The sequence below is a fragment of the Emys orbicularis genome, chromosome 14 (genome assembly GCF_028017835.1).
Source record: "Emys orbicularis isolate rEmyOrb1 chromosome 14, rEmyOrb1.hap1, whole genome shotgun sequence".
NCBI lineage: Eukaryota > Metazoa > Chordata > Testudines > Emydidae > Emys > Emys orbicularis.
The window spans coordinates 38,426,371-38,450,310 of NC_088696.1; the positions used below are offsets into that span (position 1 = coordinate 38,426,371).

A 23,940-nucleotide genomic window follows, 5' to 3' on the forward strand; every position below is an offset into this window, starting at 1 on the left:
AAGCAGCAAGCTCCGGCGCCCAGCCCCCACTGCCCCAGAGCAGTGCGGGCGCTCAGAGCCTGAGAGCGCCGTGCGCGGGGGACAAGCCACTCTGGGAAGGGGCGCAGGGGGGAGGGGTGGCTTAGAAACTTTGCTCCATAAAAGCTTTTGTGGGAGCCAAGGGACAGCCGTCGGGGTTGTTCAGCCTGTGGAGACGGGGCAGCAAGGCAGGCTAGATGCCTTCCCAGTTTCGGCAGCAGCCTGGCAAGCCCCAGATTAGCTGACACTGTACAGGTTCCTTGTAACTACACCACTGAATTCGACTGTGCCTTATCGGGCACACCTCTTCCCGGAGAGCTGGGATCCACCAGGAAAGGTTGCGTATCGGGAGCAAGGGGGCTCTGAACACCCAACCCCCGTGGGCGCAGCTGAGGCCTTCTTGCCTTTTTCCTGAACCAGAGGGCAGCACCCACTCGGCAGATCCCGCCCGCTCCATTCTTGCACCAGACGTGCTGGCTTTACCCTGCACGGGGAAATTGTCCCAGCACCGCCGATGGGCACAAGGTGCAGAAACGGGTGGGATTTACTGTGGTTCCCGATGCCTGAACTCTGGGCCAGAACTGGCCTGGCCAAATCTGCCTTTTTTCATGGTTGAGTAAAATACTGGTGGTTTTGTTATCATGGTCAAGAGCCAGCAAGTAACGTTTGTGTCTGGGCTAGTCTGTTTCCCTGGCAGTTTTGCCCGGGCGAAGGGGATGTGTCTAGGCGGAGGGGGTCGGCGTTTGCTGCACACCACAGGGATGAATAGGCTGCTTGGGCCAAAGATTAAGAGCCAGCTTCTCCCCAGCTGGAAATCAGCGTCTCTCCATTGACTTGGACAAGAGCCTCCGCGGGCGTAAATGGATGTGGCGCCACTGAAGTCAATGGACTAGATCCCCAGTTGGTGTAAACCAGTAAAGCCCCATTGGCTTCAGGGGAGCGATGCCAGTTTAGACTCGCTGAGGCTCTGGCCCCGTGGGTGTCTTTCCCTGCCCCTGACACTGAGCTGGAGGTGAGACGGCTCCGCAGGGTCCCTGGGCGCCTGCCCCCTCCCACGCTGCATGGATAGCAGTTGCCTGGGCGAGGTCTCACTGTGTGGCTGGGGGCTACAGGCTTGCTTCCAAACCGGTGCCTCTGGCAGGGCAGTTCACTCAGTGCCCCAGGGGGAAACTGTCCAGGATCCCGGAGGACTCCCCGAACCCTCCCAGGGCAGCCTGGCTTGATCTGCAGGTGAGGACCGTTGATAATTCAGCACTCTAGGTTCCCAGGGTCCCAGTCAGCAGAGCCACTTGCTCTCCCTCACCCCAGGGTGCTGCTCCCCTGTGGGCACCTCAGCTATTATCGCAAAGGCAGGCGTTTCTCCCAGGACATGGAGCTGCCGGGCAAGTTCTTTCTCAGCCCTCGGGATCGGGGGCAGTATCGCTGGAGTCCCCAGGAGCTTGGCTCCCTGGAGCAGTCTTCACTCAGTACCCCTCCGTGGGAAAGCACGGGCTCCCGGCTTCCCCGTCAGCAACCATGGGGCCACCTTTGTTTGGAAAAAGCCTTTTGTTGGCTCCAGCCGCTTGTCTTTCCCATTTGGAGCGTTCCCAGCGCTGATCGGTCAATGCCGTTCCCCTCTTTGAGCCCATCTGGAAGCTGGAGCTGGGCCCGGGCCAGGCACTCGCAGAGCCCTTGGCTTTAATGAATGGAAAATTGTTCCATTTTTAAGCACACAGGTGTGCACTGGAGAAAGTGCATTTCGGGCCAGGGCTGGCCCAGAGCCCAGCTCCCGCTTTGCTCTGCCTTGGGGCAGGAATTCCACGCCCTGCCTTCCCGCAGGCGGCTCAGCTCCGCTGGGGCAGCGTCCCCCCCAGGGGATCCTTTCACCTCACTGACCCTCCTGCAGGGGTGAGCTCACCATGGCGTGAGACTGATGGTCCTCTCCACGCCGACGCCTGCTTGGAAAGGGCCCCAAAGTGACGTCTGGCCCAATCACGCAGCGTTAGCAAGGCAGGCCGGGGTTAGGTTCCCAAGGCTGTCGGGCCCTCAGCCTCAGAGGAATTTAGGTGCCTAACTTCCAGGATCTGGGCCTCAGCGCCAACAGGGCCCATTGAAATGTGAGCCTGAGGCTCCCTAGCAGGGCACAGGGCACCAACACTTGAGGTGGTGACACCCCCCCCCCCAATTCCCCCAGGTCAGCTGCCTCTGAGGAGGGGCTGTTTCTGTGGCCTGACAGCTCTCCCCACCCCATGTCTCCCTCTGTCCCCGCATCCCATCCATGCCCCCATCAGCACGGGGGAAATGGGACTGGAGGGGAGGGTAACTAACCCTAACCACCTCAGCTCTGCGCCGGCAGCCATGGCGGAGAACAGGGGGCCCCGGCAGTAGCGCAAGAGGTCGTGTCCCAGGGGCATGGAGGCTCATGGTGACAGCCCGCCAGGCCAGGCCCTATCCCTTGTGGTGTCTGTCTGTCTGTCTCTCTCTCGTGTGTACACGTGTGTTTGGTTTTTTTTAACGTCCATGCTGGTCATGTTTAACTGCTACACAATAAATCCTACCAAACCAGCCGTGGGCCGCTGTCTCGTGCGTCCCCTCCCCCGGCTCCCCTTAGCATGAGTCCATTAAGCCCAGGGGCAATTAGCGGCAGTTCCACACACTTGCCTCTTGCTCCATCCCGCTGCCCTGGGGACTCTCCGGTGGCCCGGCCCGGCCCTGGTGCTGAGCACTTGCCGCTCATGGGTGCTCTGCGGCTCACAGGATCAGGCCCCTGGGGGGCACTGGAGCAGCTGCCCAGCCTGAGTTGGGCAGGGCCATGGAGATAGTAAGAGTCCACCCTGCTTTGAGCTGGGACTGGGCATCAGGCCTCCCGCAGAATCAGGGCAGGGATGAGGTTGGGACTAGTTCCCAGGGCTCGGGGAGAGCTGCTGGTAACAGCTATTGCTACAGCAAATAACCCCCTGTCTCCTTCATCCTGATTCCTGGCACCCAAGCTGCCCCTCCCGCCTTTGAATACGTTCCTGAAGGAGCCAGTCTTTGCCTCACGAGCAGGGGAGCCGTGTGCATGGACAGCGGGGGCCTTTCTCGAAGGCTGTCTTCTCCTGCCCTCTGATGAACCAGGAGCCAGCGCCAGCGCTGGTCTGGCCATGGGGATGGAGGCTAGCAAGGGTGGGGCTCTAGCTTGAACTTTCCTTGCAAGAAAAACCTCCACGGAGGAGCTTGGCCCTGGAGCCCCTTCTCCAGGAAGTCATGTCAGGCGCAGCACGGACCTGGCTGGCTACGTTTTGGTATCTGGGGAGCAGGCACTCAGAGGAACAATGGGGCTGTGAGGAAAAGCAGCTTGCCTTGTGTTGGGCGGCTTTCAGACAAGGAGGTAGTGAGGGCCCAGCGAGCTGGGCAGGGGGCCAGGGGTGAGGAGGTGGGCTGACAGCTCCAGGATTTAACTTTCTGAGGGCCTGTTTGCGCTGCTTGATACCCCTGGGAGCTGCATATGTACCAGCCCTCAGGAGTGTAAAAGGATGATGGCACCTCCCTTTCCCCATTCCCTGCTAGCCCAGTTTGCCTTCCAGTCTGCGCCCTCAGCTCTGCCGGTGCCCCTCAGTCCTAGCCTGCAGAACCCCTGTCTTCTAGGGCTGGGACCTCACACCCAGCTCTGCCAGTGCCCCTCAGTCCTGGCCAGCTCTGGGCTTACCCCTATAGCTCTATCACTGTCCTTCTATCTTTCACAGGCTCTCCTGCTACCCCAGCTCTGCCAGTGCACCCAAAGCATCCCTGACCTCGTCCCAAGACACCTCCTCCCCTCCCCACCAGCGCTCAGCAGCTGACGTTCCTCCAGCCCACCAGTCCCTGACATTCCTGTGCAGAGCTCTCAGCCTCTTCCAACCCCTAGCAGCCCAGCTGCCACAGTCCCATTTCCTTGTGCCATCCTCCTAGCCCGGGCGGTGCCAAGGAGCAGCTGGAGGCGGCCTGACCACAGCACCTTATCAGCAATTGCTTCATTGACTTGGCTGGGGAGGGCCTTTGTTTTCCAGGCTGTGAGATTGCGGAGCAGGGTTAAAGCCAACATAAACTGCTATCAAAGGGGCCTGCCATGGACTGCAGAGGAAACACAAGGCCAGGTTGCATTGCCGTTTCCTGGCGTTAGCATAAGCCCAGGCTTGCTGCAGCGATGGTGGCAAACACCCAGGGGAGACGGGCTTCTGTGGGGCAAGCTTTGAATGCTGCCCTGGCTTGGCAGCTAGGAGAGCATTGCCTGCAGCATGCCAGCCCCTCGCTATCGGCTGCAGGGGCTTTGGGACAGGGCCTGTTGCCAGGCATGGGGGAGCCGTTCCAGCTGGGAAGTGGGGCAAAAGAGGGGAATGTTTTACAAGCCAATAAAAGACTTGTTTTGCCTGGTGTTCAGCCTCCTGTGATCTCTTACCCTCTGTGATCATTGCTACCCAGGTGGTGGGCATTGGTATGAGACTCTGGCTCAAGGGGAGGTGAATCAGGCCCACTGGCCCAGCAAGGCCAGTACCCCACCACTACCAATACCCAGGGAATGAAAGACCCTTCTAATGCACCTGGCCGTGTGTGTGATGCTGCAGACAGGGACCCCAATCCTGCGGCTGGGCACCACAAGACGCCCATTGCCGTCAAAGGCAGGTGTCCATGGGGAGCAGCTGCAGGAGTTGCCTCAGCGAGGCAGGCACATGATGAGTCCTTCCAGACCTCCCCCTGCAGCGGTCGTCCCAAACCTGGACGCATGCGCTGGGCTCATGACCAGACTGGATCAGAGCAATGGGCCCTCTAGTCCAGTAGCCCATTTCTGACAGTGTCCAGCACTAGCTTCAGAGACAGCTGTAAGAGCTCCCATAATGCAGTATAGGGAGGTGTCTTCCTGACCCCTGTCAGCTGGAGGTTAACATGCCCTGAATCATGAGTGTTTCTCTCCCTGCTAAATGTCTAGTCCTAGCTAATGTACCTCGGGGGGGGGAGGGATAGCTCAGTGGTTTGAGCATTAGCCTGCTAAAGCTAGGGTTGTGAATTCAATCCTTGAGGGGGCCATCTGGGGCAAAATCAGTACTTGGTCCTGCTAGTGAAGGCTGGAGGCTGGACTTGATGACCTTCCAGTTCTATGAGATAGGTGTATATCTCCATAAATGGATGTTCCTATTCAAATAAATGTCTACGCTCATTATGAATCCTGCTAACATCTTAGCTTTGGTAATATCCTGCGGCACTGAGTTCCACAGTTTAATTATGCCTTGCATTTTAAAACATCTCACCCCACACACCCAAACAAACCCTCGTTTTATCAGTGGGCTGGCTGTTGGCTTTTAATGCCATTGGTCGGCCCCTCCTCCTAGTTTTATGCAAAAGGGTAAATAGGCGCTCAGGCTGGATCTGCACTGATAACCCTTATCAGCCTCTTAGCTTTGCACAGCTTTGGAGATTACTGAGGGGGGAATATAGTCTCCACAAGAGATGTGGGTTTGCATGAGGCCCCGCCCTATAATTATTGCCCTGCTGCTTGGCTGCTCCAGCCTTGCGCAGGGTGGCAGTAATACTGGCCCGCTGTGGTAAGCACAGGGGCTGAACTACGACAAACTCAGGTAATGGCGGTCACTGCAGGGCCAAAAAGGTGGGACTCTTGCAGGGAACAACGCCCTGGTTCTCAACCCCAGCACAATCGGCCTGAAGCCTGGCGCCGAGGCAAAAGGCTCCAGCATGCTCCATGTGCCAGATGGCCCTGGTCTCTGCACCCCATGGGCCTTTTCCCCCGAAAGCCCAGGGCGCTGAGTTCAGGGCCGAGAGCTTGCTAGCTGGGAACCAGCTGGCCCTGGATTCACAGAGCAAATGGTTTTTCTGGCGGGTGTTGATTTCACCACAAACCTCAGTCCCAGCCCACAGACACAATAATCCACCGCCTCCCCTCGGCATTTGTTCCCGCCTCTGCTGAGATCCTTGCTCTCTGCGCAGCCGGGCTTTGGAAGCAGAGCCGGGCCATCCTCGCATTCTGCAACAGGAGAGGATCAGCTGCAGAGCCGTGGCCTCAGATGCAACTGACAACAACAGACTTTCCTTTCATGGGGCTGCAGCAGCCGGCCTGATGTTCCTCTTCCCTGCTGCTTGGGCAGAAAGGCCTTTTTGTTACCCGCAGCAGTCGTAGTGCTCAGCGCGCCAGAGGGCTCTGGCTAATGCCTGGGCATTTGGTTAGTTTGAGGGCAAGGTTCGGCGTGAAGGGCCAACCAAGCCCCCCCTCGCACTGTGCCCAGCCTGATGCCCTGATGCCAGCGCCAGTCCACGGTGCTGCTCGTGACCCTTCTGGCAGCCACAGGCCAGCAGTGGCTGCGCCGTTCTCTCTGCAAGGACGGCTCCTTCCCAGGGGAAGGGCAAACTGCGCTCGTCCACTGCGTGGGTTGGATTGGTGGCACCTGGCTCGGGCCCCTGCGGAGCGAAGGAGGCTTCGCTCCTGCCACGGGGTGCAATGAAGCCACTCCTGATCTCCACCAGCGTGGGGGAGCAGAGTCAGGCCCTAGGCCTCCTGACAGCCAGCATCCTCGGGCTGGACTCTGGGGTACGGGCTCGTCTCCCTGGCAAGGGCGGGACGCCGCTCTGTGGCACCTCAGGGAACAGCCAGGGAGATGGTGGTTCTGGGATGCGAACGTCACCGCCGTTAGGACTAAGGCCAGGCGTGAGGGGCTGGCCAGCTGCTCAGTATTGACTGTCGGGGGGGATTGGGAGCCTGCCTCTGATGGGGCCAGTGCGGGAAAACACAGCGTGAGGCTTTATACCATTGGGGACCCGTGAACAGAACAGCACTTCCAGAGCTCAGTGCAGCCGTTCCCCAGGTCACCCTCCCTGCGCCTGGGGCAGCAGCCACCTGTAAGTGACTTGCCGCAGGAGTCCATGCAGAGTTGGGCGTGGAACTTGGGGGGTGGGGGGGTTCCTGGCTCCCAGCCCTGTGCTCCACCCACTACGCCACATGGTCTCTGTAACACAGGCAGGCTGGCTGGCCTGCTGCTGCATCCTGGGAGATGATGGGCCCCAGGTGTGACCGGGGCGGGGCAGCATCTGGCTCACACGATGTTCTGGGTCCTTGGGCCAGGCGCGCCTCAGCCTGTGTGCAGTTGAGTGGGTTCCTCTGCCTCAACCAGCCCCCCCGATAGCGAGGCTGGGGAGACACCCCCACTTCACCTTCTTCTCCTTGCAGCAAGCTCCCTGGAAATCCCAGAGCAACCGGGAAGTATTTGGCCACCTGCCAACCTGCTGGGAGTTAATCACATTCCATTCACAACACTGCTCCATCCAACCCCCCCCCCCCCCCGCGCCCCTCCCCCCCCAGCCACACTGACCTCATTCACTTCCTCTCCCATCAACCCCCCCACACACACACACAATGCACAGGCTGCCTTGTCTGACGTCCAGCCAATTACACCATTTGATGGAAGCACTTAATGGCCTCACAGGCCTCTGGTCAGGGAGCGGGAGAGTTGATTCTTGCGAGGGTTCATGCATGGGCTACATGGAGCGAGTCTTCTCTGCTCCCTTGGACGGGGACTTAGCGCTGACTCAAATGCGGTTTAAGGAATGTGCTATTCCAGGCTAGGATCCCAACACACAGCTGTGTCAATGCACCTGAGTCCTGACCTGCGGCACCCCTGCAATTCCAGCCCTAGCGCCTTACAGCTCTGCCAGGGCCTCTCCGGCTGCCGGCTGCCCCCGCTGCTATCCCAGTCCGGGACCCAACAGCTGAGCCAACGCACCTCAAGTCCTGCCACTCCAGCCCTCACCTGCTCCCGAGCTGAGACAGCCACTGAGTCAGGAGCTGTCTCACGCGGCCAGATAGCCACTGGAGCGTACCTGGTGGCCACGGCATGCATGTCACATGCTGCAGAGCAGAGGTCCAGACAGGTGCATGCAGGGAAGGAGGGAGTGAGGCCTAGCGGGATCACGGCAGAGGCTCAGGAGTCAGGCTGGGTCTACGCCCTACACTGCCACTGGCTTCCTGGGCATGTCATTGTTCAACACCTACCTGATGGCTCCTCAGCAGAGCAGCTGGAAAAGTGCTTTGCGAGCACAGGGTGAACGATGGTGGCCCTTGCACCTGCCAAGGCGAGGGGAGGAGGCCCGAGGGGAGGAGGCCCGTGGGCAGGAGCTGGGAGGGGAGAAGGTCCCTGCACCAAGCGCTCCACGGGGAAACGTTCCACTTGCCACAGAAGGCCTGAGGATGAAGCTGATAGTTAATTAGGACGAAGCAAACGTTGCCCCACTAGCCTGACGCCAGCACAACAGCTGGGACTGGCCCCCATCGTCCTCTGCTGACGCCACAGCTGCCCAACTGGGCAGCATTCAAAGGCTGGGATGCTGCGGGGGGGCTCATGGGGCTTTATGGGCGCGGGCAGGGTGAAAGCTGGGTCTCCAGTCCATGTGTCCCATGCTCATGGTTGGAGGCTGGCGCTGTGGGGACGTGTGGTCGCCTCAGGACCCCTGTGTGCAGCCGAGGCACATACATCACCTGCACCAGTCCCTGCTGAGAAGCTGTGTGACGTCTGCCCAGGTGGACGTGCTTATGGGATCTGGCCTCCCTGAAAGCAGCAGCCCCTGCACTGGTCTAAAATGTTTACAGATTTATCTAAAAGCTCCATCGGTTTGGAGGCTGGGGAGCAACATATCTCAAACCTGGCGTACAACAGCCCCCAAGCACCCCCCAGGTCTGTCAACGCCCCTCAGTCCCCACCTGCAGCCCCCCCCCCCGGCTATCCCAGCCCCAGACCCTCCCCCAGCTCTGCCAGAGCCCCTCAGCCCTGCCCTGCAGCCCCCTGCTCTTCCATTAGCCCCCCTCTTCTGAGCAGAGATGGTGCCAAACCTCAGGGTGATTTACCGAGGGACAGACTGGGAGTGGGGTCAAAGCCGGCCATCAGGCCCAGTTTGATTAGAAAAAGTTGGGGGAACTAGAGGAAAGCCACAGGAAAGGCAACGGAAAAATGACACCCAAACTGGAGGCCAGAGATTTAGGGTCAGGCGCTAAACACCCGTAGGGAATTATTATTTGCCCCTGATATCCCGGTAGTGCCCCGTGTCCCCAGTCCACCGGGCCAGGCTCTGTACAACGCAGGAAGACACAGTCCCTGCCCCGTAAAGCTCGCAGTCTAAGACCCACGACACATTTCGTGACTGAATTAACCAGAGCCCCTGACAACGGCTGGGGTGGCCTGGATCTCAGCTAGACTGCACGGAAGAGCTCTCCCCACTACGAGTAACTGGGCAGTGGGATCGCTGCCGTGGGGGAAGCATGCCTGCGGGGCATCAAGCCAGGTTAGCGCAGACAGAGGGGAGTTTGCTGGGGAGCCTCGCCGGAGGAGGGGAGCGGTCAGCACAGGTAACCCCCCGGGTCTGCTTTCCCCCTGCTATCTCCAGTCGTGTGATTACCAGCCGATGGTTTTGCAAGAGGCAGCTGTTTCTCCCAGGGAGCCTGCCAGAATGCAGCCTTCCCACTCAAGGACAAAGGCCCTCCTCTGTCTCCTCTTCTCTCCCTGCAATCCTAGGAACCCGGCGCTGGGCTCTGTCACCAGCCTTGCAAACACGCCCCCGTCCCTCGCAGCCCCGGCCGTTCAGTTCCCTGCCGGGCAATGGACGGAGGGCACCCAAAGCAAAGGCTAGTCATGGCCATTTGCTCCAAGGTCATGCTGCAGGTTCATTGCTAAGCCCAACGCTGCCCCGCCACAGCCCAGAGAGGGAGGAAATCAAGATAGAGCCAGGCCAGAGAAGCCTTGTTTATGAAACGCACCCCCCCCCCCCCCGCAGTGTGCTGCACCGTCCCTCGCCATCCCTCGCCATCGGTGGCTGGGTCATGGGTAGAGGTCGATGACTTGGTCCTGCTAGTGAAGGCAGGGGGCTGGACTCGATGACCTTTCAAGGTCCCTTCCAGTTCTAGGAGATAGGCTATCTCCATTAATTACAAATTATTAATTAAAAAAGTATTAATTAAATTAAAAATTAATTATTAATTAAAGTCTTAGTCAGCAGAGTGGCTCTTTGAGCTCAGACAGCAGTGGCCTCCAGATTCCCAGGTTGAATCCTTCCCGCTGCCGAGCCAATGGCTTCGTGTTACACTGCCAAAGGTCCCCGGGGATGGGCCCGGTGCTGGTTTGCGGGATGTCTCTCAATGAGGATCAAGAAGGGTGGTTTGGAAGGAGAAGAGCCGGGACTGCATCTCCTCAATGAGACCAGGCCACTAACTCCCTGGGGCGCTCCGCTGAATGTCCTGCCATTCAAAGGAAGCAGTGCTAGCTCTGGAGAAACACCAGCTCCAGCTCATAGCCAGATCCCAAATGCTGCCGTCTCACATCGGTGCCATCCCCCCTCCTCTAGCTAGGGACGCCCTGGCATGGAGGGTGAGAGTGAGGCGTATCCACCCCGTTGGCTGTCACCCCTAAGTAATAGTCAGTGCATTTCCTACAGTAGAACCATCACGATCGGGGCCCCATTGGGCTGGAAGCTGGGCAAATAGATCCAAAGAGCTTAGGCCCAGCGCCTCAAAGCTACGATGTGTATTTGTCTACCTCCCATTGAAACCAAGGGACGTTAAGCATCTCCATACCTTGGAGGATCTGGGTCTTACAGCCATGGAGAAAGGTACGAGAGGGCTCACCAGCTATTTAAAGGGACGCCATCCAAATCCCCTACACTACAGAACTGTCATGGACTCTAGACCAGACCACCAAGGTGGAGTCAGCACTTCCCTAGGCAGCAGCTGCTCTCAGCCTTTATTTTTGGTCCTGTGAAAGTTCAGCAAGGACAAAGGCAGAGGGAGGCTTCCTGCTCCTCCCACGCATGCAGGTCCTACCCCACTGCCAGCTAGTGGCTGGAAGCCACGCCTCACTGAGAATAAGCCCAGGGGTCTGGAAGGAGACAGCCAGTTTAACGAGCCCAAAGAATCCAGGCTCACATTCCCCATCCAAACCACAGCAGGAAAACACACCAGGGCCGAAACTGATCTGGAGAACCACGGAGCAGGAATCCAGGGAATGAGCAGCCCCAAGCCGGGGGAGAACCATGTAGAGTAGCTCTGTCACTTGTGGCTGTAATCCCCACTGGGTTCCCCATGGAGAGCTGACAGCTGCTGCACATTGCAGGGCTCCCAGGTGATTTGGCCAATACCATTCCCCCAGCCTCACTATAATGCCACTGCACGTTTCATGTGGGACAGGCCATCTTCCATCCGGTCTTACTGCTGCTTGGGACACTGCCTCCTTGCAAGATGGCACTGACTTGGGAGACGTTGCAAACACGATGGAGGACAGAGAAATAATCGCAGGGGAGCTGGAAAGATGAGACCGACGGGCAGGAAATGAGAAAAATGCAAAATAATGTGTCTGGGGGGGAGGCTCCAATTCCCCAACATTCAATGGGAAGGAAACACATGGAAAGAGACTTAGGGGTGACAGTGGGCAGCAAACTAGACATGGGGTTTTCCTGTGATATAACAGCAAAAAAAATGCCAATAGGCTGTTTAATTGCATATGCAGAGCTACCAGGTCACAAAGCAGGGAGGTGATAGTCCCTCTCTAAAAAATAAATGAGGTACAAAGCATGGGGCAGGAGTGAGAAAATGACAGCCAGCAACTATGGTGTACGTAACTGTGTACACACATGGGGGATGTTGTGAGTCTGTCTTTGGTGTACAGCACTTTTAAATGTAAAGGAATTTCCTGGACTGTCTGCTGTGGGCACACAAACACTCCTGGGAGTTGATTCAAGAAGGCTGTTACAGAATGAGTTATACACACTGTGCTCTCGCTCTCTCTCACTGTCATGTGGACTTTGTATTAGTGCTTTCTTTGATTGTGGCTGCCCTTAATCTCCGAAGAAAGGTCACTGTTTTGTTCTCTGTGCCTGGAAAATAAACATCTACAACAAGGACAGGAAGGGTGTAAAACATCAAGGAAGGGAGGAATGGTTTAGAGAGGCTCAGGGCTACAACTAGGAGTAAAGCTGGAGTCTTAAGCAGTGGTGGTCGTTAAAGATTCCATGGTACTTTGCATGTAAGAATGGAGGTATCAACGCTGGTATCTTGCCACATTTCTGGACAATTCTACCATTGCCCCTCTGCCTAGGGGTAGCAGATTTGGTGCTCTGTAGCTCTTGCTCTGGCTGAAGGAGAAATCAATGCCATTCAGTCTTGGTATTTTCTTAGTGCAGTGTGTTTATTGACATTATGTACACATGTCCTTGAACAGAGGTGGTCACAAATGACACAGGCCATCCCCTCGTTCAGAAATCTCAGTCCCAAATACCAATGCTTGGATCCCAGGGAGCAACCCTGCCCCAAGAATTGAGGCTAGCTAGAGAGATTAAGTCAGAGAGCAAACTCTCCTGCTGTTGGCAACAGCTCTCCCCAAAGAAACTGCATCACAGAACTAACAATTCAGCACTTCTTCAAAGATTGTACACATGCATGCTAAGAAAAAGAACTTGTAAGTCCGTGAATAGGGCCCTACCAAATTCACAGCCGTGAAAAACGCGTCACAGACCTGAAATCTGATCTCCCCCGTGAAATCTTGTCTCAGCCGTGAAATCTGGCTAATGTAGGGGAGGAGCAGGGCTGGGGGCTCTTACTGTGCGTCAGTCTCCAGATGCTAGTCCCGGCCGGGCTGGGGAGGGATGGGACTTCCTCTTCCCCTGCAGGGGCTTTCCCGGGCCCAGTCAGACCCATCTCCGGGAACTTCAGGTAGCGCCGCAGCTGCTGGTTGGGAGCCCAGCTCTGAAGGCAGCGCCGCTGCCAGCAGCAGTGCAGAAGTAAGGGTGGCAATACTGTGACCCCCCCTTCAATAGCCTTGCGACACCCCCGCTTACAACCCCCTTTGGGGCGGGACCCCCACGCTTACAACACCGTGAAATTTCAGCTTTAAATATCTGAAACCGTGACATTTCTGATTTTTAAAATCCTATGACCATGAAATTAACCAAAATGGACCGTGACTTTGGTAGGGCCCTACCCACGAGTAACGGTGCCACCTGGTGACTCCTGCTACGGTGATATTCTCCCTCCCTACATTTGCCCCTCCGCTGGCTACACCATTCTTCACCGCCTGGCCTAAGCAGTTGTGTAGTGTCGCCGTGGTCTATTAAACTCCCCTGGTGCCGCCCTAGGAGTAGCTGCCTTTCGTTGATGAGCTGCGTGTGCCGCATCAGTTGGCTCGGGGAGCCTTTGGGAGGACAAGGAGCTACATAAATATAGGATAATTACCGTGAAGTAATGGGATGAAATCGAGCTCAGGAAAATGCAGGCTGGCTGTCAGGAAAAAAGAACTAGCAGTGAGGCCTCTTAGCAAGTGGAATAGTCTCCTTGGGGAAGTGATGGACGCTCCATTGGCTGAGTCATTCAGAGCTAATCAGGACAAAGCAGCAGAGAATATACAGTAGGGAACAATCCTGCACTGTCGAAGGGGGGGGGGGGGCTGGGTAAGGGCCTAGAGGAGCTAATACTGTGGGTCTTTTCCATCTCTGTGATTCTGCACTAATTTGGGTTGAGAGAGGTTAGCCTGGGGAGAGAGACATGGGTCCTAATGCCTGGGTCCTATATGAGCTCATATGGACCTCTGCTGCCTAGAGCTTTACATTACAGCCCCACACACCAGTACTGCTGTCGTGGCAAGAGAATAAACTGATTTTTCACTGTAAACTCAGCTTTATAGGCAATGGGGTGGGGGGTTGTAAGTTCTCCCGCGTGCGCTATAACATGCCACGCTCGGGCCGGAGCAGAGATGCGGGGATCACACACACCCAGCAACCAGAGCGTTTCGTTCCTGCCAGTCAGTTCCAGTGGCTCAGGTGCTGCCTCTACGGAGCAGCTTTCTGGGAGTCGGCCCTCAGAGAGCACCCGCCGTGGAGAAGCGACCCCGTATGCTCCCAGGGCCCTGACCCCGGCAGGACAGCAGGAGCCAGGGCTGGCATTTATCTTATCTTTATCTCGCCCTGGTCAATTTCACTCAGGCCCTGGATGCTTCTAAGGCAGATCTTTGTGTTTTGTTTCCTATTTCCTTAATAGCCTCCTGCCGGAGACCTTATCAAAAGCCCTTTAAAAGGCTAACGACATTGCATCCACTGCCTCCCTCTTACCCACCATTTTGTTAACTCTTTCACGGCCACCTTAGGGAGGCAGAGTTTCCCATTGCAACAGCCATGTAGATTTCCCCCGGCATTCCACACTCCCAAGTGGCTTTCTCACGTGCCCCGGGCAGCGATGAGCGTGGAAGGGGGGTCGCTCGGTTTGCTGCGCCTGGCACCTTTAACCGCACTAGCGGAGGGGTCTGCCTGCCTGCTGTGGGGGCAACGGTGCTGGGCAGCTGTGGCTGCCGTTTGGGGTTCCAGTCATGGTGCGTGTGGGATGGCTGCCACCCTGGGGACCAGGGACCGCCAGAGCGAAGAGCACAAGGTGCTAACGCTCCCAGGCCGGGGCTGTGTAATTTGTAATTACTGGGGTTACTCTGTATCCCAAGCTCTGCAGTGCCAGTAGCATGCGAGGTGTACCACAGCTTGGAGGCAAGTGCTAGTGCTTCAGCATAAGAACGGCCACACTGGGTCAGACCAAAGTATCCTGTCTTCCGACAGTGGCCAATGCCAGGTGCCCCAGAGGGAATGAACAGAACAGGTAATCATCAAGTGATCCATCCCAAGTCACCCATTCCCAGCATCTGGCAAACAGAGGCTAGGGACACCATCCCTGTTCATCCTGGCTAATAGCCATTGATGGACCTATCCTCCATGAACTTATCTAGTTCTTTTTTTTAACTCTGTTCTAGTCTTGGCCTTCACAACATCCTCTGGCAAGGAGTTCCACAGGTTGACTGTGTGTTGTGTGAAGAAATACTTCCTTTTGTTTGTTTTAAACCTGCTGCCTATTAATTTCATTGGGTGACCCCTAGTTCTTGTGTTATGAGAAGGAGTAAATAACACTTCCCGATTTACTTCCGCCACACCAGTCATGATTTTATAGACCTCTATCATATCCCCCATTAGTCGTCTCTTTTCCAAGCTGAAAAGTCCCAGTCTTATTAATCTCTCCTCGTACGGCAGCTGTTCCAGAACCCTAATTATTTTTGTTGCCCTTTTCTGAACCTTTTCCAATAGATCTTTTTTGAGACGGGGCGACCACATCTGCACACAGTGTTCAAGGTGTGGCCGTACCATGGATTTATATAAGGGCAATATGATATTTTCTGTCTTATTCTCTATCCCTTTCCTAATGATTCCCAACATGCTGGTTGCTTTTTTGACTGCCGCTGCACAGCAGTGAGGCCTTATAGGCGGTGGGTCCTCATAACCGCCCAGCCCCCCTGACGAAGGGAAAGGTTTCAGATTCCCTGTGTACAGAGACTTAAACAGTTACAGCTCCAAGTGAGCTCCAGGGCTTCCTGCCTGGGTGCCAGGGACAGGCCAGCTAAGCGGCCGGGCTCTTCAGGCCTGGTGCCTGGGCTGCCCTCTGCAGTCCAGTCTCTACTCACCCAAATAAGCAGCTGTTGGTTTCCAAGCCAGGCTCAGTTAGTGTCTCTCCCTGCCCAGCCACTGCTGCCGCCCTGTAGGTCCCACCCAGACCTGCACCCAGCTGTGATGTCCGGCACTCACAGCCTGTTCCACAGGCGGCTCTGTCCAAGTTCCTGGGGCTTCTCTGCAGCTCCCTGCTGCCACGCGGCTCCCCCCCGGCCACCTCCCTGGTCAGGCCCTGCCCCCTTTCCCGGGAAGGTGAAGTGCAACAGGGAGGGGGCTGAAGGGAAATGTTTCCCTGCTTAGCCTGGAGGAAGGGGATGTGCAGTGGGGAGACGGCTGATGGGAGCTGTAGTCCTCTGCTTTGCTGGTCCATCACAACTTTTCTGTCCTCCAAGGATTAGGCCCAGAGGAGGCACTGCCGCATGATGATGCCCCCAGAGCAGCGTAGCAGGGACCTTAGTGGACTGGAGAATTGGCCTGAGTCCCAGGGACCAGAGAGCAGGCGGGGGCCCAGTGCCCACACAATCAGTGGGGGGAACACACGGCTGAGCCAAACTGGACGAGGAGATGGCAACGGTTATGAGACATCATCTGCGTGTGTGTGTGTCTCTCTGTGTCTCCTCTGGTGGCTGGACATTGTCCTGACCATTGGTTCAGACAGGTTACAGGCTACCAAGCTCCTGCTTTCCTGCAAGAGGCTCCGCCATGGCTTCCAGCCTTGGAGACCTCTCTGGACAGCCCGTCACCCTGTGAGCCCAGCCCAGCAGCCTCCCTAGCCCCGGCGGCCCTGCCTGGAGATCCTGGCGTTCTGGCTTTGCAGGTGTTTGCATTTCTCCCTTGCACTGAGATCTGAGCTGATCCAGCCCTCCCAGTGGGGAGAACTCATTCGCTAGCTCGCCCTCTGCCCTGCTTCCTGCAATCACCAAATGAGATTCCTCTCCGTCCGGGAAGGGGCTGCGTCACTGCCACTGACCCCATTAGGAGGCCGATAGGAAACGTTCGTTATCGATCCCTCTCGCCCCCCAGGATGGACCCTGCAACACTCCTCGCTTTGTTTCTCGAAGGCTGCTCTCATCCAGCGGATGTGAAGTAATGGGCCGGTGCCCCCTCCCTGAGCTACACACACAGCCTGCGTTTGTGGCCAGGCAGCCTTTACAATGGACGCTTCTCTTCTTCAGCTCGGAGCCCTGGCTTTACGCACTGGCCTTTAAAACGGGCCCCTGACACGAAGGGGCCAGGCCCCTTCACAGGATGGACTCAAACCCGCCGGAGGGAAAGATTTGGCAAAGCCCCCAGCTGCAGACCTGCCCCCCCGAGGGGCACATGCTCTGGGCTCTGTCCTTGAGGCCTGGTGGGAGGAGATGGCAGAATCATAGAATCATAGAATATCAGGGTTGGAAGGGACCTCAGGAGGTCATCTAGTCCAACCCCCTGCTCAAAGCAGGACCAATTCCCAACTAAATCATCCCAGCCAGGGCTTTGTCAAGCCGGGCCTTAAAAACCTCCAAGGAAGGAGACTCCACCACCTCCCTAGGTAATGCATTCCAGTGCTTCACCACCCTCCTAGTGAAATAGTGTTTCCTAATATCCAACCTAGACCTCCCCCACTGCAACTTGAGACCATTGCTCCTTGTTCTGTCATCTGCCACCATTGAGAACAGCCGAGTTCCATCCTCTTTGGAACCCCCCTTCAGGTAGTTGTAGGCTGCTATCAAATCCCCCCTCATTCTTCTCTTCTGGAGACTAAACAATCCCAGTTCCCTCAGCCTCTCCTCATAAGTCATGCACTCCAGACCCCTAATCATTTTTGTTGCCCTCCGCTGGACTCTTTCCAATTTTTCCACATCCTTCTTGTAGTGTGGGGCCCAAAACTGGACACAGTACTCCAGATGAGGCCTCACCAATGTCGAATAAAGGGGAACGATCATGTCCCTCGATCTGCTGGCAATGCCCCTACTTATACAGCCCGGCAGACAGTCCGGTGGCAGGAGAAAGGAAGAGAGAGAAAGACAAGAGGAAGATGAAACAAAGAATTGCCATCGTCTCTGGTGGGGCGGGGAGGAAGAGCCGGGGTGGGATGGAAAGACCTTCCTACCATCACTCATATTCCCTCTGTAATTGAGCACTGCTCCTCGCTGCTTTAATGGATTCGAGGGCAGCACCTCCAACCACCTCCATTCGTTTAACCCATTAGAGAGCCATGAGGGGGGAGCCGTGTTACAGGCACAGAGTGACGGGGGTAGGGAGTGGTAAGATCTTAGAGACACACTGAGGAGCTCTGAACCTGCACCATGCCTGGAGCAGATAAGCAATTACGGGTTTGCAGTGAGCTGTTACCACTCCAGAAGGAGATCTTGGGGTCACTGTGGATGGTGCTCTGAAAACAGTCAGCAGCAGTCAAAAAAGCGAGCAGAATGCTAGGAAAGGGATAAGGCAGAAAACCTCATAATGCCACTATATAAATCCATGGTACGCCCACACTGAGTGCAGGTCTGGTCACCCCGTCTCGAAAAAGATAGATTAGAATTGGAAAGAGTACAGAGAAGGGCAACAAAAATGCTTAGGGTAGGGAACAGCTTCCGTATGAAGAGAGATTAAAAAGACTGGGACTGTTCAGCTTGGAAAAGAGACGAGTAAGAGGGGATAGGATAGAAGTCTATAAAATCATGACTGGTGTGGAGAAATTGAATAAGGAAGTGTTACTTACCCCTTCACATAACATAAGGGTCACCCAATGAAATTAATAGGCAGCAGGTTTAAAACAAACATAAGGAAGGACTTCGTCACACAACGCACAGTCAACCTGTGGAACTCCTTGCCAGGGGATGTTGTGAAGGCCACAAGTATAACTGGGTTCAAAAAAGAACTAGATACGTTCATGGAGGATAGGTCCATCTATGGCTATTAGCCAAGATGGTCAGGGACACAACTCCATGCTCTGTGTCTCCCTAAATCTTGGCTTGCCGGAAGCTGGGACAGGACGACAGAGGATGGATCACTCTATAATTGCCCTGTTCTGTTCGTTCCCTCTGAAGCATCTGGAATGGGCCACTGTCCGAAGACAAGATATATGAAGCTAGATGGACCATTGGTCTGACCCAGTAGGGCCGTTCTCATGTTCTTAAGATTGTTATTAATGTTATTCTGCCTGGACCCCATCCTGATTAGAGTTGACCAAATCAATCATGGATTTTTCGGTTCTCTGGCAAGTCTGAAAAATCAGAAAAATCCAAGCTAATTTTTAAAAAAAAAATTGGAAAAATCAAAAGGTGGAAAAATATTATTTTGGGTCTGATGAAACATTTCGTTTCAATTTTGACCATTTGTAGACATTTTTGATTATTTTTTAAATAAAATTAAAGGACAGTGAGGAACAAAAAATTGTGTCAAACTGAAAAATTGAACCGTTTCTTTTTTTTCAGTATTTATTTTAGTTTAGTTTAGGGTTGTTTTTTCCCCCAACCTAAACAATTTGGCAAAATGGACATGAAGGCAAAAGGTTTCGGTGTCACCGAATCCACATTTTCCTTGGAAAAAAAGTTTTGGTTTCAAAATTTCAAGCCGCTCCAGGCCTGATCCCCCTGGGTCAATGGGAGTTTGGCCACTGACTTCAAAGAAAGCAGCAGTTGAATGTCTCAGATCCGAATCCCCAGGTGTGCTATGAAATATTTAACCTCCCAGTGGTTCTCCCAGCTCCTAGGCTTGGGCGCTAACCACAACCAGACGCCCTCCCTTGCCCTGCCCCATGGCTCTAGCGCGGCAGGGGCTTGCTCAGAGAATTCAGCTATTCTGGCACAATGATGCTGCATGGCTGGGGGTGGGTAAGTGGGGGTCCCAGGATTGCTAAAATCCAGCCTCATTCCCTACTTAGCCACCTGCCCTGGCCCCTGTGGGACAAGCAGACCAGGTCTCTGTTCCAGTGTGGGATTCCAGAGCTGCCGCCTTCAGTTCCCTTCTATATGATTAACCCCGTCAGTACCCTCTGGGAATCCACCTAGGTCTCCACGCACATCCGCGGGGCTGCAGAGCTGCCGTCCTGGTGTGTGCGCAGCTCGGGACACAAAGGGTTAATTACATTTGCAGCTGGCGAGTGTGCAAGGCCAAGAGTGACTGGAGACTCACTCATTAACTGAGCTGATGGAATTTCAGCTCCATTTGTTCCAGGCGCTAAACGCTACCCACAGTCCTCGGGGGAAACAGGCCGGGCTTCGCAACCCTGGGCTGAGCTCGGCATTCAGGGAAGTGAAAAAGTTGATTCAACTGGCTAGAGTTTGACTGAGTGCAGACAGGTGCAATGTGAGCTTCTTCCATCAGCTCTGCCAAGACCCCTCACACCCTCCCAGCTCTGCCGACGCCCCTCCGTCCTCACCCAGCTCCGCCAATGCCCCTCCGTCCCGCCTCGCCTCGCCCAGCTCCACCCACGCCCCTCCGTCCTCACGCAGCTCTGCCAATGCCCCTCCGTCCTCGCCCACCTCTGCCAACACCCCTCTGTCACACCCCGCCTCGCCCAGCTCTGCCGACGCCCCTCCATCCCGCCTCACCTCGCCCAGCTCCGCCCACGCCCCTCCGTCCTCGCCCAGCTCTGCCAACACCCCTCTGTCACACCCCGCCTCGCCCAGCTCCGCCCACGCCCCTCCGTCCTCACCCAGCTCCGCCAACGCCCCTCCGTCCCGTCCCGCCTCGCCTCGCCTCGCCCAGCTCCACCAACGCCCCCCGTCCCGCCTCGCCTCGCCTCGCCCAGCTCCGCCCACGCCCCTCCATCCCGCCCCACCTCGCCCAGCTCTGCCGACGCCCCTCCGTCCCTCCTCGCCTCACCCAGCTCCGCCCACGCCCCTCCGTCCCGCCTCGCCTCGCCCAGCTCCGCCCACGCCCCTCCGTCCTCGCCCAGCTCCGCCCACGCCCCTCCGTCCCGCCTCGCCTCACCCAGCTCCGCCCACGCCCCTCCGTCCTCACGCAGCTCTGCCAATGCCCCTCCGTCCTCGCCCAGCTCTGCCAACACCCCTCTGTCACACCCCGCCTCGCCCAGCTCTGCCGACGCCCCTCCGTCCCTCCTCGCCTCGCCCAGCTCCGCCAACGCCCCTCCGTCCCGCCTCGCCTCGCCTCGCCCAGCTCCGCCCACGCCCCTCCATCCCGCCCCACCTCGCCCAGCTCTGCCGACGCCCCTCCGTCCCTCCTCGCCTCACCCAGCTCCGCCCACGCCCCTCCGTCCCGCCTCGCCTCGCCCAGCTCCGCCCACGCCCCTCCGTCCTCGCCCAGCTCCGCCCACGCCCCTCCGTCCCGCCTCGCCTCACCCAGCTCCGCCCACGCCCCTCCGTCCTCACGCAGCTCTGCCAATGCCCCTCCGTCCTCGCCCAGCTCTGCCAACACCCCTCTGTCACACCCCGCCTCGCCCAGCTCTGCCGACGCCCCTCCGTCCCTCCTCGCCTCGCCCAGCTCCGCCAATGTCCCTCCATCCTCGCCCAGCTCTGCCGACGCCCCTCCGTCCTCACCCAGGTCCGCCAATGCCCCTCCGTCCCGCCCCACCTCGCCCAGCTCTGCCGACGCCCCTCCATCCTCGCCCAGCTCTGCCCACGCCCCTCCGTCCTCACCCAGCTCCGCCAATGCCCCTCCGTCCCGCCTCGCCTCGCCCAGCTCTGCCCACGCCCCTCCATCCTCGCCCAGCTCTGCCCACGCCCCTCCGTCCCGCCTCGCCCAGCTCTGCCAACACCCCTCCATCCTCACCCAGCTCTGCCCACGCCCCTCCGTCCCGCCTCGCCCAGCTCTGCCAACACCCCTCCGTCCTCGCCCAGCTCTGCCAACACCCCTCTGTCACACACCGCCTCGCCCAGCTCTGCTGACGCCCCTCCATCCCGCCCCGCCCAGTTCTGCCAACGACCCTCCATCCTCACCCAGCTCTGCCAACGACCCTCCGTCCTCACCCAGCTCTGCCAATGCCCCTCCGTCCTCGCCCAGCTCTGCCAACACCCCTCTGTCACACCCCGCCTCGCCCAGCTCTGCCGACGCCCCTCCGTCCCACCTCGCCTCGCCCAGCTCCGCCAACGCCCCTCCGTCCTCGCCCAGCTCTGCCGACGCCCCTCCGTCCTCACCCAGCTCCGCCAATGCCCCTCCGTCCCGCCCAGCTCTGCCGACGCCCCTCCGTCCCGCCTCGCCTCGCCCAGCTCCGCCCACGCCCCTCCGTCCCGCCTCACCTCGCCCAGCTCTGCCGACGCCCCTCCGTCCCGCCTCGCCTCGCCCAGCTCCACCCACGCCCCTCCGTCCTCACCCAGCTCTGCCAATGCCCCTCCGTCCTCGCCCAGCTCTGCCAACACCCCTCCATCCTCACCCAGCTCTGCCCATGCGCCTCCGTCCCGCCTCGCCCAGTTCTGCCAACACCCCTCCGTCCTCGCCCAGCTCTGCCAACACCCCTCTGTCACACACCGCCTCGCCCAGCTCTGCCGACGCCCCTCCGTCCCGCCCCGCCCAGCTCTGCCAACGACCCTCACCCAGCTCTGCCAACGACCCTCCGTCCTCGCCCAGCTCTGCCAACACCCCTCTGTCACACCCCGCCTCGCCCAGCTCTGCCGACGCCCCTCCATCCTCACCCAGCTCCGCCAATGACCCTCCGTCCCGCCCCGCCTCACCCAGCTCCGCCAACGCCCCTCCCTCCCTCCCGCCTCACCCAGCTCTGCCAAAACTCCTCCGTCCCTCCCCACCTCGCTCAGCTCCACCAATGCCCCTCCGTCCCACCTCGCCTCGCCCAGCTCTGCCAACGCCCCTCTGTCCGCGCCCAGCTCCGCCAATGCCCCTCCGTCCCGCCTCGCCTCGCCCAGCACTGCCAACGCCCCTCCTTCACTCCCCGCCTTGCTCAGCTCCGCCAATGCCCCTCCGTCCCACTTCGCCTCGCCCAGCTCTGCCAACGCCCCTCTGTCCGCGCCCAGCTCCGCCAATGCCCCTCCGTCCCACCTCGCCTCGCCTAGCACTGCCAACGCCCCTCCGTCCCGCCCCGCCTCGCCCAGCTCCGCCAACACCCCTCCATCCCGCCTCGCCCAGCTCTGCCGACGCCCCTCCGTCCCGCCCCGCCTCGCCAGCTCCGCCAACGCCCCTCCGTCCCACCCCGCCTCACCCACCTCTGCCAACAACCCTCCATCCTCACCCAGCTCCGCCAATGCCCCTCCCTCCCGCCTCGCCCAGCTCCGCCAACGACCCTCCATCCTCACCCAGCTCTGCCAACGCCCCTCCGTCCTGCCCAGCTCTGCCAACGCTCTTTGCTCCCTCCCTGCGGGCACCATCAGGCTGTGCCAACAAAGCCCGAGGAGTATCTCTAAGGGGGAGTCTCCAGGGAGTCGTGAGCCACCCAAGGGCTGAGCTTCCCGCCATGGCTCGAGGGCTCGTCACTGGCTTCCTGCAGCCCGGTGGCTCAGCAATGGCTGGTGGCCCTTTGGACGGGCTGGGCTTGGGCTCGCTCCAGCTCTGGGCAAGTGTCTGGCTTTAGTGGCCACCCTCGTTGCCACTTTTAAATCATCAACAATTGGGAGTGAGCAGCGGCGGGGGCTGGAGGTCACACCAGGGAGCCCCCTCCACACCCCAAACTGAGTCACAGGGCAGCTTCCCACCGGGGCCCGACCCCTCCCCGGTGTCACCCCACTGGGGTCCGTGGGCCCCACCCATCCCTGGGGTCACCCTGCTGGAGTGGATGGAGTAATACCAGGGATGGATTTGGCCCCGAGGGTTTGCACGGGTGTAACGGGGAGGAGGATCTGGCCCATACCTGTGCCTGGCTGGGTCTGGGGTTCCCAGTTAAGGCCAAGCCTGTATTATGCTGAAGCTCGTTGAAGTGGGTCCCAGTCGGAGTTTGCCAGGGGCTGGGGCACTGACCCATAGCCTGGGGTCCCCGGCCCAGCCGTACAGGCCCTGAGAGGAGACAGGGTCAAGGAGCCACCGGCACAACCTTTCCCTGCAGCATCTCCATGACCCTGCTGGCCCCCCACTAGTCAGCTCATTAGCCAGCCCCGGCCGGGCTGGGAGCTGGAGAGCCAGCGAGCGCCCAGTGGGCGGGATGTGATTAACCAGCTCAAACACTGCCTCCCACTCCATCCATCACCCCAGGCAGGACAGGTGAGGGCTGCTGACCACGGTGGGGAGGCTGGCTGGGCTTCCCGGAGCACGGCTGTCAGCGGGCTGGGCTTGGGAGGGACCCAGGGCAGACTTCCCATCTCCTCCTTAGCTAATGGAGTCCAGCGGGTTTTCCTGGCCGCTGGAGCAGCTCCGGGGGAGGTGATGTCAGGCTGTAATTGATGGCTCCTCTGAGGCCAGGGCCCTGCCCTGGGAGAGGGATCTGGTGGCTGCAGGCCACTGGCAAAGAGCCATCTCCAGAGACAAGCACAAAGCTCGATGCACTCACACAGCACCTTCCGTCTGGGCATCTCCTCGTGCTCTGCGAGGTGGGCTCTAGACCCAGTGGAGCCTGGGACAAGCGCTCAGGTCCCCTGAGCC

At 58.2% G+C, this 23,940-nt stretch overlaps 1 protein-coding gene across 1 annotated transcript; it reads left to right on the top strand.

Annotated features, from left to right (window-relative positions):
• Window positions 1-6,463: 6,463 nt before the first annotated feature.
• Window positions 6,464-22,812, top strand: LOC135888989 (sialidase-like). Its single transcript, XM_065416801.1, has 3 exons — window positions 6,464-6,553; window positions 20,495-21,576; window positions 22,131-22,812. Exons 1-3 carry the CDS (start codon window positions 6,464-6,466, stop codon window positions 22,810-22,812), a joined length of 1,854 nt encoding a protein of 617 aa, XP_065272873.1.
• The last annotated feature ends 1,128 nt before the right edge of the window (window positions 22,813-23,940 follow it).

Excerpts from the sequence above, each read along its gene's own strand:
- LOC135888989 (XM_065416801.1), top strand. The coding sequence starts at position 6,464 with ATGAAGCCACTCCTGATCTCCACCAGCGTGGGGGAGCAGAGTCAGGCC. Across the intron at positions 6,554-20,494 it reads TCCTCGGGCTGGACTCTGGG|CTCTGCCGACGCCCCTCCGT; the intron begins GTACGGGCTCGT and ends CGCCTCGCCCAG. Across the intron at positions 21,577-22,130 it reads AGCTCCGCCAATGCCCCTCC|CTCTGCCAAAACTCCTCCGT; the intron begins GTCCCGCCCAGC and ends CGCCTCACCCAG.